The following is a 16553-nucleotide window of genomic DNA, read 5'->3' on the forward strand; positions in this document are numbered from 1 at the left end:
AATGGATGATTGACTGCTGGGTTGGACCAGTAGTTGACGCGTGTGCTGTAACCGGCTTTGTTGTAAGCCATAATAGTTCGCAATCCCGTTGAGGCAGTTCCTTGTTCAATAAGATGTCCCGTACCATAAGGAAATGCATTGTTTGTGGCAACATCAGGATTATGATGGGCACCAATGTTGTGTCCAATTTCATGACCAAAGCTGTAGTAGCCAGTTGCACAACTCTTAGCTGTGACAGAAAATGTTGCTCCACTATTAATTGTATTGAACCATGCTACACCACAGTAATTAAGGTTGAGCACAATCAGGGCAGCAACATCGGCTCCATCTCGTGTTACAGGGTAATTGCCATTATTTAGGTCAGTTAATGCATTAAGAAGCTGACCAGCATTTCCAGATTCAGCAATTGCTACTTTTTGTGGGCAATGCGCCTTAATTCTTAGAGGTATTCCACTGTTTACATATCCCTGATTAGTTTCATCAATGACTAGCTGAAGAAATCCATCAAGATCAGCAGTATCAGCTTCTAATTCTTCAGTATAATAAAATTTAACAGAATATTCCACAATAGTAGAATTATCAACTTCTGCTATCAAAGTATCAACAGATTGTAATGTTACAGCATCATTATTGTCAAACGATGGTTCACCTTCTTCAGCCATGGAAGCAGTATCCAACTCTTTTACAACGTATGAGTTGCCTCCACAATACTCCAATATAAATGATCTTCCATCAGTAGCAGCAAAATGCCCATAAACACTGTTAGTTTGTGCTGGATTCATTGTAAGTAATGCTTCCCCATTTATTCCAGAGTAGCAGTAACCATTAGGATTCTCTGCCACATGGCCTTGCAGTTGAAGGCTGATATTTCCTGGCAAGGTTATGCGCTCATTTCCAATTGAATCCAAATCAACAGTAGCCTCTGAGCAGGACAGGACATATCTTCCAGCACAGCATTTTGTTCCAACTCCTCGTTTGTCAATTAGCTCTATTGTGTTTCTAGCAAATGCACCTACGAAATAAGATTTTAATTGGTAATGTGGCAGAAAAATAGGCAGAAAAATGGGTCTTAAATATGAACCAAACTGTGTGATATACAAAGATATGTTAAAAATTTCCTACCGTTGCTCTGTCAGATTCATGACTTCATTAGTATAAGTGTGGAATATGTATTTGCCTGAAAACAGGCTAAACTAGCACATTGGATGTAAAACAAAAGAGGAAGAGTTCTTTACAAAATAGCTAGTCAGTGTTTTTAGTAAGTACTAGATGTAAAATGATCCATTGAATTTAGATTTGAATCGATTTTTTTTGTAGACTTCTTATTTCCGAAGTTTAAAAAATAAGTTGGTTTTAAAGTACTAAAACATAACAAAAAAAAGAAGAAAATTGACATTATGAACAAAATTAGTAAGATCTTTAATTTGACACCTAACTTAAGTTGAGTAATTATTGAAAAAATCTATTTTGTTGAACCCTGATGAATAAAAAATTTGAACTTAGGGAGCTCGTCACCTATGGGTTAAAACAAAATCACAAAAGTTAGGACACGTCTTTTTAAAAAATAGGATATTAACTTTTCTCGTATTCATTCGAATCCGGTGGATAGGAACCGGTTCTCATCCATACGAAAAAACTATGTCTAGCATCGTATTATATCCAGTTTTCTACGAATATAGTAATGTACAATCATAAGATTAAAACGAGTTTTTTTAGCCGGTGCCTCCGGCACCTCGGGGCTAAAAAAAACTAGTTTTAATCTTATAATTGTACATTCTATATCCGCGGAAAGCCGTTTATAATACGATGCGAGAAATAACTATTAAAGTTATCTAAAATTTACCAGTTATCATGAGAGAAAGTAAAGTTAATATCATTCCAGAAGTCATTTGTAAGACTAATGGAATATGTTAAATTTACCTAAGAATAACACATTTGCTTTCATAACAAACATATGGATTGTTAATTTAATTTAAATATGTTTAAAATGTAATTTAGTAATATTAATTGTTGAGGTTACTTATAATTGATTCTGATCTGATTATAATTACAACTAGTATGACAACATCCATAAAAGCGATGCTTTGAAATTGAAGGACAAACGAACATTAACACTTGTAGAGTGTCAGAACTGAACAAACTGAATATCAGTATGTCTATGTAAAATTGTGAGTAAATTTGTTACAAAACTGAAAATATTAATACATGTTACTGTTTAAGGACAAATTGACGTTTTTAGGACTTTAATATAGAGATGCTTCGCTTATAACACTATATATAGCTTGTTGTCATAGGAATCAGATGAATAGGTTGTCAAAAAAGTAAAAAATCAGCTTGTTTTAAATAAATAGACGTACGGACTTTCTGGTATCGATTATAGAGTTGCTACGCTTTCTAAGTCGTACCTAACTATTATAGGAATCAGCATGCAAAGTTTGAAATCGATAGAATAACCCTAACCTCTTTAATTTAACGAAAATAGCTAACTGTAACGGACGGACGGACCGACCCTAATTATAGAAAAGCTTTGCTTTAAAAAAAAAACGAAGCTTCTCTTCATATTTACAGAAAACAAATTGTACGACTACAGCTTTCGAGCCCTGCAGAATAGATAGCTATTAAATATGACTGTAAATTTTGGCATCTTTAGATTTAAATATTCTTTGTATAATCTTTAAATTTTAACCACGATGTTAAAACCATTACATCAAATTTTCATACCTAATTTTTCAGCTATAATCAATTCTATATTTTTGTAAAATTTTGATTCCTAGAATGATCAGGTGTAATTATTTATGCGTTGCATATCTGCATATCTTATAACATCCAGATTACAAGTCGTAATTTCTCAATTATAAGTAAACATATAATTCAGGGTAAAATGGAAAAAGTGCATTTTTTTCTGTTGAAAAATTATATATATGATTTCTTTCTTTATGAATAAAGTAACTTTTGATTATTATTGAACAATAACTGTTAAAATTGCTGGAACCACCACAGGTCTAGTAGAGTAGAGCCCAATCGGTTCGGCAGATAACGAGATCTTAAGCTTTAGACATTATATCTTACCTGGCAGTCTTTGAAATTACGTTTTATTTTGACTTTTATAATGAACAGAAAATTAGAATTTATAGAGTGGTGGTCAGATAATTGTCGATAAATTGATGTACGTTCCCAATGATGATACACAAATTTACCTCTTCTGCAGATTAAAATTAGTAATGAAAACGTTTGGACACTTAACATAATGCATTAATGAATCAAAATTCAAATCTAGTCCCCAAAGTTGTTAATCCAACAAATAAGAAAACGTTAATATAAAACTTTGAGGACTAGTGTAATAAACAGCTAAACAGCTCAATGTCCCCTTCCTCCCTGTAAAGAGTCACACAATAATTCAAGGACTAATGATATTATAATTGAACATTCATTATCAAATTGTCAAACATTTGTAAGTTGTATAATTATCGATTTCAATTAAATTAGATTAAATGTCAATTTAACAGCCTTGATATGTTATTAAACTAATAGCGACTCCGCCCCTAGAGGCCTCTAGAAGAACTTGAAGGAAGGGTGGGGGAGAAATTGATCCTCAAATTTGAATTAAAGTTTCTAAAAAAAAAGAAAATTATTCTTTTTGCTGGGGAAGGTTATTTTTTTTCATCAGTGATTTATCTTGGAAGGATAAAGTAAACTCTTCCCCCCCCCCCAAAAAAAAAAGGTCATAGGGTTGCGAGATCCTTCGTAAACACTTAACATAATAAAAAAGTTCAATGAATTAAATCATTTGTCTTCGTATAAAATTCATTCTAAAAAAGTCAATAAAACAATCAAATAATGTGATAAATTTCATCTTCCAGGTTAAAAAAACATTTGTTTTATGTTTAAGTAAAACTGATATTTATTTTAGCACATTAGAAAATTTCTCAGTTTTATCATTGATATCTTATCATGATTTTCATTTTAGTTCTATCACTTATAGCAACACCATCATTTTGTGGCCCTTTGTTTGAGGAATCTAATGGTAACTTACTTTAAGCGAATTAAACTTATCTATATGTATGTTTTTTTTGTTATTTGTTATTTCTAGGAATGGATATAGAAAACCTAGAATGACAGGGGATTTTTGCAGGGAGGAAGGGAGGGGACAATGGGCAATTAATTTAATTTGAGAGTTTTTGCTGAAAAGCCACGAAAACCATATTTATCCAGAAAACGTGAAGAAAATTTTAAAGTGTATAGGGTTATATAAATTAGATAACTCAAAATGAGAAAGAGTTCTAAGAAGAAAAGCATCTAATTATAAAAAAAGGTTACCAGTAAATCACAAAGATGTAGACATTCTGTAATTTATCACTTGAAAAATTGCCCTTGGAACATCTGTATCCCCTCTCTTAGATATTATTACCTACCACCAAAATTCAAGAGGGTTTTTGATTGTTTATTACACAAATATCACAGTAGAGTTTCTAGATATGAAATGACATATTCTTGGGAAAAAATATTTGTTAGAACCAGCCGAAATAATTTTATACAATATAAATTTTTTCTCTGCTAGAATTTGAGTTAATTGTTTCATTCATAACAAATTCCGCGGCAACTGTGCGCTAGTACCCAAATTCAGACTAAATCATTCATGAACACTTTAAGCTGGTATCCAAGGTTTGAAACCATAAAATACTGAATAATCGACCCATTGTCCCCTCCCTCCCTCCCTGGGATTTTTGTCGTTAATTTAGGTTGCTAAATAGTCCTCAGATATTGGTGAATACTTTCTTGGGGTAAAGTCATAAACTGGGGATGAGGTATATTGCTATATTAGACAGCTAGGAGAAAATGATTTTTCTTTTCTATGATTCTTAGGCGAAATAATAAACCATGGCAAACCATCTGCAATTAATAATCCAATGGAGAATCCTAATTTATATCAAGGAACGTTAATGTATACTGCTAAATTGGTAGTGATGTAGTTATTGTTGCTGAATATGCCACAAATGAATGTTGTTTTTAGTAGCGAAGCTAATTTACAATTCTCTATGTCTGACCTTCTGTTCATAACGCTGTTGTGAAATTTGATTTTCTATGCTATTATTTGTTTTATGTAAAAACAAATTTAGAGCTGGCTTTAAGATGTATCTACACCAGATAAATCATAACAATATAAGACATGAATTACGTAGTTAAGAACTAGTAATGGAGATTAAGCTTTATAGAACACGCTTTACGTGGTAAAAAATGAACTTTTCAATTTAGCGGTATCATTAATGATTTGACAGGGGATATAAGATTGCCACCAGGATTCAAATTGTCTTCAAATAGAAATATGGCAAATTGGCCTATGGCAAAATGGAAAGATGGAAAAATTGCATATATAATTAGTCAAGGATTCAAGAAAAAAGAAATTATGTTTATAAAAATGGCCATGCAAAGGCTAATGGATGTATCTTGCTTGAGGTAAGTGAAACGTATCAAAATCAAAACTTGATACTAAGTCTTAGATATTTGTTTATTTCAACTACAAATTTAGGCAAATACGTTCATTTAAAACATGTTGCTTCTTTTCATTTTTGACAGAAATTTTTGACATAATTATTGAATAAATCTGATTTATGTAATATTGATAACTAGGAAAACAAAGTATAATATTTAAAGCGAACCACCTCTATAATCAAGTACTTAAAAAGTAATTTTTACTTAAAATATTATTAACACTTATAAATTTACATTCTGTTCATTCAGATATGACACTTTACAAGAATTAATGTTCGTTTGTTCCTCCGTTTCAGAGCTTCGATTTTATGAATTTTGTCATCCTTTTATTGTTATTAAAATTATAAGTTGTTATAATTAAGGTTTGTTGAAAAAACCAAAGATGAGAAGGATTATCTAAAGATTGTCAGGGGATTTCAATGTGAAAGTGGGATAGGAAACACTGGGATGGGAGGTCAGGAGCTGTCTCTTGGACCTCGCTGTTTTTACGCTGGTGCAGGTAACTAGAAAGATAATAGTTATTTCTTGCATCGTATTATAAACAGATATCCGCGGATATAGAATGTATGATTAAGATTAAAACCAGTTTTTTTAGCCCTCGCCTTCTTATGTTTATACCTTTTTATATTTATAGAAAAGAGATGAATTCAACCTTATTAGACGTTCACTCAAAGCCCAAAATAAATGGACTTAAAGTGTATTAAACTGTATATAAGACATTTGCGAATATATTGATACCATTAATTTGCCTCTTAGATGAAAAAAGTATGTTTTTTAATATTTTTCTCTTGCTACAAATCAAATTTTAAATTTGAGTCACCAAAAATGCTAAACTAATTTTTGCTCTAGAAGAATCAATTTTTGGAGTTAGAAAGTGCTTAATACCTCATTTTAATCGCCTGGCATTGCTTTATAATGTACAGGTAATGACTTGGTTGTTTATAGAACAGCTGACTAAAAAATTGAGGTTTTGTGATAAACCCACTTTTGTTATTGCTCCATAAGTGATATTTTTCCCCCAGTTTTTTTGGCTGTAAAGAAGCTTTATATATTCATAAAACATCCACCTAAATTTGACTTTTGGTATATTATTTATAACATCACCAGAGGGAATTGAATTTTGGAAAAAAATATCGTTTTAAAATTATACTGCTATGCATTGTTCTTGTAAAAAATATTTATATTATTAGAAAGAGAATTATTTAACGCTTCTATAGGTATGTTTATCATTTTTCTAGGCTAAATATAAATATAATTACACAATTTTAAAATTAGACATCATAACATATTAACCCAATTATTGAATCAAACTAACACCCCAACCATTAATCGGTTCCATGCCAAATGAAGGAGTGGAAAAACATTGGAGGGACAAACGCATGAGTCCCAAACATCAGAGTGGAACAAACGCAGGAGTGGGACAAACGGTGGAGTGGAAAAATGCAGGATTTTTGGGACTAACGTTGGAGTGGACAAACACAGGAGTCCCAAACTTTTTTTTCAATTTTGAATTCTTTTTTTCAATTTTGAATTTTTTTATACAAACCCAGCCCCCCCCCCCCCCCCCCTCCGTCTCGTTACTTTTCTTAGTTAGATTACGTTAGGTTATAGGCTAGGGGGCCGAGCGCTGCGGCTATAGTCATTATTTTGTAGACAGGGGTATAAAAAATTTAAAAATTGTCATATTATTAAAATAGCAGACACTCCTAGGTTTTATTTAAGCAATGTCCACTCCAATGTTTGTCCACCTTGATGTTTGTCCACTCTGACGTTTGTCCCATTCCTACGTATGTCAACTCCGATGTTTGGGACTCCTGCGTTTGTCCACTCCAACATTTGGGACTCCTACGTTTGAGTTAGGACCCCAATAAATAAATCTCAATAAAACTTGATAAAATTATGCAGAATTTCAAAGTATTCAATCCCTGAAAATTTCAACCATCTATCTTGAATAGGAGTAGAGAAAATCATGAAAACTTAAAATGTAGGAATCGATATAGCCCACCCCAGTTTTTTGACAAATCCTAATGAAACTTGATTTAAATGAGCTTACATAATCAAGGACGTCCAAGCTTTTTGATTTTGGGGAAGGGGGGGGGGAATTGAAATATCTAAATTTAGGCATCCTCATGTTCATTTTGTGGGGGTAATCTTTATATCATAGAGGCAAGGACGTCCAAGGGGGGGGGAGAGGGGAAGGTTAAAAATTATGGGGTTGCCCCAAATTAATTAATAACCCTTAACCCCCTACCCCCCCCCCCCCTCCACCTGGACGTCCCTTTACATAAAGTAATGATTATAAAGTTGCTAAGTACCTAACTGCTACAAAAATCATCTTCCAACATTTAAGATTAATTCTAACATGCCTGAACTAACAAAAAGAGCTAACCATTGCGTGGATATACACATCCTAATTATAAAAATGTTTTGCTTTTTAAAATTGTAAATCAATTATTCAGGAATTGTTTTACTTTGTTTGCTTACTAGCAGCTGCGCTCCAAGCATCTAGGAGCTCTGTATTTAAAGAAGTAAGGAAATTAGTAAAATAGCCTTATACTTTATTGAAACCTTAAGCTACAGACAAAAAAGCTTACTACTTTATATAATAGGATAATGAAATGCAGCTGTTTTAAGGGTTGCCAGCTTAATAATACAGACCGATTCAATAATTGCGTAAATATGTTATGATGTCTGACTTTAAAATGGTATAATTATATTTATATTTAGCCTAGAAAAATGAGAAACATACCTATAGAAGCGTTAAATAATTCTTTTTATAATAATATAAATATTAAAAAAAAAACAAGAACAAGAACAATGCATAGCAGTGTAAAATATAAATTGATATTTTTTTTCCAATATTCAATTCCCTCTGGTGATGTTATAAATAAAATACCAAAAGTCAAATTTAGGTGGATGTTATATGAATATATAAAGCTTCTTTACAGCCAAAAAAAATTGGGGGAAAAAATATCACATATGAAGCAACAACAAAAGTGGGTTTATCACAAAACCTCGATTTTTTAGTCAGCTGTTCTATAAACAACCAAGTCATTACTAATAAGATTGAATTCATCTCAAAACTGGATATGATGCGATGCTTGACATAACTTTTTCGTATGGATGAGAACTGGTTTGAATAAATACGAGAAAACATATTTGGATGATTTAAAACACTCCCCCCTCCCTTTATAACTTATTGTGACATGTTTAATGTTTCAAACATAGTTTAATAATTATATACAAAACTTATATATTTATATTTTGTATATTTAGTTCTGACACTCTACAAGAGTCTATAATACCGTTTCAGAGCTTCGCTTTTATGGATGTTGTCATCCTTGTTTTTATAATTCTTTATAACATTTGAATTTTGTTAAAATTCTACATGCAATAGCTCCACTAATGGAAATACTTATAATTTCAGGAGTTCCTATGCATGAGTTTTTACATGCGGCTGGATTTTTTCATGAACAATCAAGAGAAGATAGAGATAACTACATTTATATTGATTTCAATAATATTTTACCGAAAAAAAGTAACATTATACAGGGTGTTTTTTTTTAATAAGACAAAAGTACACTGTTAAAAATAATTTTTTTATTTAGTATCAATTAATACTAGTGAGTATTGGACCCGTAAGTACACTACAACTATATAATTAATATATAACACTATGTAATACTATATAACACAATAATTATTACTATACAGAACCCATACATTTTTTAGTAACGATTGATACGCTCTAGGGTACTGGAAAATACGCTTTAGAATAGTTTATTAAAATAGTAATATTTGATACCCTCTATCCTACGGGAAATTACGCTGTAGAATAGTTTATTAAAATAGTAATATTTGATACGCTGTAGAGTATCGGACAATACGCAAGAGAATAGTTTATTAAAATAGTAACTATTCATACCTTCTAGGGTACGAATCTGTACTGTAAAGAATAATTGAAACAGACACCAATCGTGCACACCTCTCATGGAAGTGTTTCAATGCTTGGTCGTTTTAGACAAAGATGAAAAGTTACTATTTATGCTCAGATTTATAGTTTTGATTATTGTAATTATGGCTGAGCATAGTTTTTATTTTTAAGGATCATGTTTAGCCCTAAACATCTTTAAAGTCATTTTTTACTAAATTTACATTTAAATTAATGTTTTATGGCTCTGCTTGGTATGTTTGTTGATATAATAAAATGTATATGTACATATAATAATCATATATTATAAACTGATCTTTCATCCAAAGTAAAACAGTTTCATACCCTACAGGGTATCAAAAATTATGATAGAGGGTATCAAAAATTGCAAAGGAGAGTATTAAAAACTTACTTCTACCATATTGAATTTTATTCCAAAAAGCGTATTGGATAATACTCTACAGACAAATACATTATTTAGTACTACATGTTACTCCACAGAACAATAACTAATACTCAATACAGTATTGGAAACTTCCTTGTATTGTAATGAGGTTTTTTTCCTAGAACGTACAAATTGATACTATACATTAATGTGAAGAATATATAGTATTATCTGATGCAAAAAAAAAAAAATTTTTAACAGTGTATTGCTTAATATTACCCACTTGCCATTGATAGAAATTAATAATCTATATCTTAATTTCTTCATTGGGTTGGGGAGTTTTGTTTAAGAAAAAAAATACTTGGCGTTATTTAACAAATTATGTCTTAAAAACCGGTTTTTCCAAAGTACCTATTTTCTGAAGATTTTTGGATCATGACCAATTTAAAGGGTGTGCTAAAATGCATATATTTTTAAAACTCAAATTGCGCGGCTTGTGTTAATAGTAGAAAAATGTTATGCATATCGTTAGAATCGTCATAAACTCTAGTTTTTGGGTGTTTAAGAAATATTTCTGTGCTACATATAGTTTTGGAGCTAGGTGGTAAAATGTCCCAACTTACTTAAAACTTTTCAACCTTTCTCACATTTTCCAACGTAGATTCTATACTACAAATAGCAGGAATATGACACTTATATTTCCAAAAACTAGAGTTTATGACAATTCTAACGATATGCGTAACATTTTTCTACTATTAACACAAGCTGTGCAATTTGATTTTTAAAAATGCACGCATTTTAGCACCCCCTTTAAATTGGTCCTGATCCAAAAATCTTCCAAAAATAGGTACTTTGGAACAACCGGTTTTTAAGGCATAATTTGTTGATAATCGCCAAGTATTTTTTGTTTCTTATACAAAACTCCCCACCCCAATGAAGAAATTAAAGTGATCGCGAATTTAATTTTTCAAAATGCATTTTCGTTTACCTTTTTTTATATTTTAAGTAATTTTCTAAGAATTATGCCTTAAAAGTTCAGTTAAGTTAGAAAAAAATCAGTTTAAAATGCGGAGAGTGTTTCCACATGAAAATAATGTTAAAATCTGAGCATCAATTAAACTAAGAGAAAAAAAGTTATTTCTTCGCTTGCAGATAAAAACAAAAAAATTGATACTTAGAAAATATTTTTGTAATATATCTCTTTTAATATTTATCTTTGAACTTTCTCTAAAATGTAATGAAAAAGTTTGGTTTATTTTAAAAAATCATTAACCAAATACCGCTTTGTTTATGCAGGTATAATGACAAAAGAAAAATTGATTAAATCTGTAGAAAGCATGATATTTAAGAATTAAAATGTTTAAATAGAATAAACAAATATCATTTGCTGCTCATATTCAGCAAAAAATATAGCAGTCTTTCTATAGTATTTACATAAAAAAAAGCATTTTATCATCGTAAAATAATCTCGTAATGTGTCGAATTTAATTATATATCTGTCATTATACACACACACACACACACACACACACACTCATTCACTTACCTTGGGCATTCATGTTTCCCTTTTCCATTCTCCGTCCCCCTCCTTATCTTTTGTGGTACAAATGGTACCAATGGATTTTGTTAAGTTGAAGTATAGAAACCAAACATTACTAAATATTATAAAAGTCGCAGTCCCTTCAGTGTATTTTAAGTTGTAAGTTTGGACCAGTACGAGAAAATTTCAATAGCTATAAAAAGTAAATAATTTTATTCCCATAACTGAAAAAATATGTTATTTTATTTCAATTTTTGTATAGGTTTATTGGTAACTGACTTGATTTATTACCTCAGGAACCATCTTTACATTGTGTTTAGGATTAAGATAAAAGCCTTGCTTTAATCAATGTACATCCATGAATAACAGATTAATATTAAAAGAATATAATTTGTGTTGTGAAGTATTTGAAGTATTAAACAATCAAGTTCTGTGGAGTCCTATGTATGTTTGTGTGTGTGTGTATTTGATTTAACCTGGCTGTGCTGTACTCAGAAAACGCTTATAGCAAATTAATTCATGTTTCAAAGATTGTTTCTTTTAAATATCTTTTATAGATTTTAGTTAATTAATCAAATATAATCTAAGCAAGAATTTTACCCCAAAATAAAAAAACCATAATAGCTAAAAACTTTCTCAATCTATAGTAAAATCCCCCAATTATGTGGGGGCCTAATCGTATTTTTAGCTCTGTAGTATGTTGAAGCTTTTTTAGCAAGTAGTAAATATTGAGATAGGATGAGGGTGCTATGTTACACAATCGACAACTATAAATCAGCTGACCTTATACCCATATTTGGTAATATCTTTTCGATTTTCGGTAAAAATCATTTAATCTCCCCGTAAAAAGAAATTACAAACTTTTTTGGTTAGTTTAATATGTATGTAACAAAAGAATTTATTCTACTCTAAATTTGCAAGTAAACTTCAACAAAAAGATTGTTATTTGTCGATTTTGATAGGTTTTAAGATATGTATAATAAAACTCAAAATACAATGATGTTTTCAAGGGAATAAATTCGTTTTTTTAAAGTTTGATTTATTTTTAAATGGGAAGTATTTAAGACTTAATTCTCAAAAAAGTACTCTTAAAAAACATTAATCAGTGACATATATCAACTTTTTCCCAGCTTCGTGAACACTTTAAGATATAGATTATTAATTTCTGTCAATGGCAAGTGGGTTATATTGAGCAATACTTTTGTCTTATTAAAAAAAAACACCCTGTAGTTTTGATAATTTTCTTATATTTAGAAAACTTATTTTATTTGAATAAGCAAAATGTAAATAAAATAATTTATTTCTAGTATATCGTGATCAATTTGAGAAAATGCCTGGAATAAGCCTTGGAGCCCCCTATGATACCTGTTCCATTATGCACTATGGACAATATTTATTTGCAATTGATAAAAGGTACATTTTTAAAAGCGAGGCTTTTCTATAATTAGGGTCAGTATGCTTATATGTCCATACATCCTTACATTTAGTCAATTTAAGCATGTTAAAATATATTTTCCGATTTTCTTTGCATAATGATTCCTGTAGCAGTTAGGTACGATTTAGAAAGAGTAGCAACTCTAATATTGTTGCAAGAAAGTTGTTACGTCCATTTAAAATAAGCTGTTTTTTTATATCTTTTTTAAAACAATTTTTATACATATGTTATATCAATTTTTTATTACTTTTTTCTGATTTTACGCAATCTTATAACAAAGATTATTGTCATCCTTGTTTTATTGGGAAGTATAATTTCAATTTAAAGCTTTTTAAATAACAATTTTTCTAACAAATACATTCATTCCTTCCTACCCAGCAAACCAACAATTTACTTGAAGAAGCCCAACAAATGTGATACTATTGGTAATGAATACTACTTATCAAATTATGATATCAGGCAGTTGAACACTCTATATCAATGTCAGGTAAATTTTAAGTTTTGTTTCTCTTTGTACAGATAATAAATTAAAGATTTACCTCTCAAATATTTACAAGATTTAAATAGAATTTCTTCTATTAAATTATATAGTTGTATTACTAACATTTAGGGATATCCACAAGTTAATGATATAGAAGAACAAGGTAAAGTAGACACATCAAATACTTAAAAATTTGTTTAAACTTATGTATTCATGTTCAAATAGAAAAAGTCTATTATTTGTTAAGAATAACAGATTTCTGTCAAAAATTTGAATTTGATTGCAAACTTAATTCTTATTTTCGTATACCCTAAAAGTTTCAAGGAAGATATAAAATTTTGAAAAAATACAATTTCCTTATTTTGCAGGAAGAGAATGTGCTGATGCCCGGATTGACTGTGAAGATTTGATGAAAAAGGGATATTGTTGGAGGCAGAGAGATTATATGATTCAAAAATGTGCAAAAACATGCAAAGTTTGTACGCTTATTAAAAATAAAAGACCATGATTTTTTTTTGTATCTTATAAATGATTTCTAATAAATTTCTGATATATACATACATCTCTTTAAATCAGTAACAATTATCTGAAATATTTTAAATAGTAAGTGAGTTTTTGTTGTTATAAACATTGATATGAGTGAAAGCACACATATATTAGTTGACAAACAATCTATGTTTTGGAAACTTAAAAGTTTAAATCAATTTATATTTCAATAAATTCAATATCTGTGCCCTTCTGAAGTCAGAAATTGTCTTTGCTAATCTAATTATTATTGGCAATTCTTGTTGAGCAAAAAAACTCAATGAATGTTGTTTAGTATATTTTAGGCACCTGTTAATATACATACCTGGATTTCATTTAAGGAACCTGTGGCTGCCATGATGAATATATATATTAAAACTTTTATGTACTGCAAGTTTCATATTTATCTTGTTGAAAATTGTCGTAAAGTTTCATAACAGTGAGGGTCAATATGACCCCATCCCAATGGAGTAACATGTAACAAGGATTGATTTCTTGTGGATATAGAAAAAAGCTGGTTAGTTGTTGTGAAAGATAAGTTTCTTCATTTGAAATTTAGAGGAAAAAAAATTTGTTTATTTGAATAATATTGTAAATTGATGATCAATTATGTGATAATACATATCTTTTATTATCTTTTAATTAATTCAAATGAAGATCATATTTCTAAAATTGTACAAAGAAAAGTTTCAGTAAGAAGAAAATATAAATTGTAAATAGTTCTATTTGAAAGGTAGTTTTAATCCTATTTGTAGCTAGGTAACCATAATTTTAATTAAGAAACTTATTATCTATGAAAAGGAAATCATGGATTTACATATTTGTAAAAAATTCTTTGTAAGTTCTAATACTAGTATTCCAAGGAATTTATATTATATTTTTCAGTAATAATATGAAACATTACACAGATGTTGTTTAAATCATCAATTTAGACAAAACAAACCAATTATGGTAAGTTAAAAGATACAATAAAACAATTGCATACTTTTTCTAATAGACTTATTTTAACTTTTTTGAGAGAATTGGGTACAGTTATATCATTTTAGGTACTGACAATAAAACTGTTTTCTATCCTTACTATGATTGTTTTAGATATAAGGTAAACATACAGAAATTATTTATAAAATTCAAGATATAGCATAATACTTTGATATGTGGAGCAATGTAAATACCTTTTAGTTCTGTTATCTATTACTTCCTACTATTTAGTAAAAAGTAAAAATACAAAACAATTAGCAGTGGTTCTTTATAAATATTTGATTCATAAAACTTTATATTTCATTCTAAAGTATGATAAGATGTGAGAATACAACTAACCCATCAATTATTGGAGTACTAAATTTGTTCAAATCTCTTGAAGGTAATGATTTTAATGTAATGATGAATCTATTTATATATTTTAATGGTGATATTTGTTCTTACATTTTGCACAATATATATTCTTGGATAACAATTATTTAATAAACAAATTAAAATATACAATATTTTAACAAAACACATTCTATATTTTTTTCTAATTTCAGAAAAACTTGAAAAAAATGCTAAACCTTCAAATGGTTTAGCTCCTACAAATAAAAGGTATTTTTCTTTAGTAACTCATAAAACTATCAACCTTGTTTAAATATTCTCTAAAAAGCCAAACAAAGTCTAACTTTGAAAAGGGATAGTTGCATTAAGTGCATTTAAGAAGTTTGATTCCAAGCATAAGTTACAACAATATATAATTTTTATAAATTTTGAATGCAATTCGTGCAACTACCCCTTTGGAATTCAATTTGTAATAATCAGGACCTATATTACAGATTTCCAAATCAATTACAAAATCCAAATTCAAATCAAGATTATTATTCAGGTCAAAATTTTAAAATAGAAAAATCTATTTATTTCTGTAGAAAAATTTAATGAAACTCAGAAAATACAAGTTTTATTTTAAAAATTATATGATTATAAAACAGATTATGACCCAGATGTATTTTCTCTACGTAACAGAGGCTTAATTGATGGACTGATACAAGAAGGTTCTAATGAAAGACCTGATAGTAAACATAAAAAGAAGGTTAAAAAGAGAAAACAGAAAAGAAAACCAAATATTAATTCACAGAAGTCCAAGCCAAGGAGGAAGAAAATTAAAGTTAATCTTACTGAGAAAGACTTGATTCCCTATGCTTATGAATCTAGTTTAGAACAAGATTCAGAGGAATACAATAATAAAGATTCAGTTGAAGTTATGACACTTGAAGAAAAAATGAGAAGAAAGAAACTAAGAAGGTAATACAAAGCAAATCTTTTATACATAAGTGTGTGTCCCCTCCTCAATATATAGCTCCTAGATAGTAGAGAATTGTCCGAATAATTATAATCTTTTTTTGTGATTTCTGTAACGATCATGAATAATTTTAAAATTTGTATATCTGTTTAAAACATATTTTATTAGCTTTTTTTAACATATAGAAATTGATTTTTGAACATATATGTGAAAATATTTTATTTTTGATGTATAAATAATGAAATCTATTGCACAAAACTAAATTTTAGAAAACAAAAGAAAATTAAAGCTCCTAATAGATCCATCAACTCCACCAAACAAGTTCTCAATAAAGTTGCTGATCACTTGGTTGGACAAGTTCATGGAGCAGTCAGGGATTTTGCAGCTAAATTTAATGAAGAAGAACTTCTCAAGACTTTCAACAAAATCCTGAATAAATATATAAAAAAGCTTAAGGAATGAAGTATTAGACTATGATTGATTATAAAATTTTTTAGATT

The 16553-nt window shown here is 29.4% G+C and overlaps 2 protein-coding genes across 2 annotated transcripts; both read left to right on the forward strand.

Annotated features, from left to right (window-relative positions):
* Positions 1–5280: 5280 nt before the first annotated feature.
* On the forward strand, positions 5281–13812 carry LOC145305893 (zinc metalloproteinase nas-6-like). Its single transcript, XM_080147749.1, has 7 exons — positions 5281–5454; positions 5853–5989; positions 8918–9028; positions 12654–12759; positions 13160–13268; positions 13392–13425; positions 13631–13812. Exons 1-7 carry the CDS (start codon positions 5324–5326, stop codon positions 13768–13770), a joined length of 768 nt encoding a protein of 255 aa, XP_080003875.1. The 5' UTR covers positions 5281–5323; the 3' UTR covers positions 13771–13812.
* An 847-nt stretch (positions 13813–14659) lies between these two features.
* Positions 14660–16530, forward strand: LOC145305609 (uncharacterized). The gene is made up of 7 exons (XM_080147292.1): positions 14660–14738; positions 14834–14886; positions 15077–15147; positions 15311–15365; positions 15590–15639; positions 15743–16055; positions 16323–16530. Exons 1-7 carry the CDS (start codon positions 14736–14738, stop codon positions 16513–16515), a joined length of 738 nt encoding a protein of 245 aa, XP_080003418.1. The 5' UTR covers positions 14660–14735; the 3' UTR covers positions 16516–16530.
* Positions 16531–16553: the final 23 nt, after the last annotated feature.

The sequence above is a fragment of the Acartia tonsa genome, chromosome 14 (genome assembly GCF_053477335.1).
Source record: "Acartia tonsa isolate MP-2025a chromosome 14, ASM5347733v1, whole genome shotgun sequence".
NCBI lineage: Eukaryota > Metazoa > Arthropoda > Copepoda > Calanoida > Acartiidae > Acartia > Acartia tonsa.

What these genes read in the sequence shown, in the direction of transcription:
- LOC145305893 (XM_080147749.1), top strand. Translation starts at nt 5,324, where the DNA reads ATGGCAAATTGGCCTATGGCAAAATGGAAAGATGGAAAAATTGCATAT. An exon ending in TTATTTGCAATTGATAAAAG is followed by an intron (nt 12,760 to 13,159) that starts GTACATTTTTAA and finishes CTTCCTACCCAG; the next exon opens with CAAACCAACAATTTACTTGA. An exon ending in ACACTCTATATCAATGTCAG is followed by an intron (nt 13,269 to 13,391) that starts GTAAATTTTAAG and finishes ACTAACATTTAG; the next exon opens with GGATATCCACAAGTTAATGA.
- LOC145305609 (XM_080147292.1), top strand. An exon ending in ATGATTGTTTTAGATATAAG is followed by an intron (nt 14,887 to 15,076) that starts GTAAACATACAG and finishes TTCATTCTAAAG; the next exon opens with TATGATAAGATGTGAGAATA. An exon ending in AAATCAAGATTATTATTCAG is followed by an intron (nt 15,640 to 15,742) that starts GTCAAAATTTTA and finishes ATTATAAAACAG; the next exon opens with ATTATGACCCAGATGTATTT.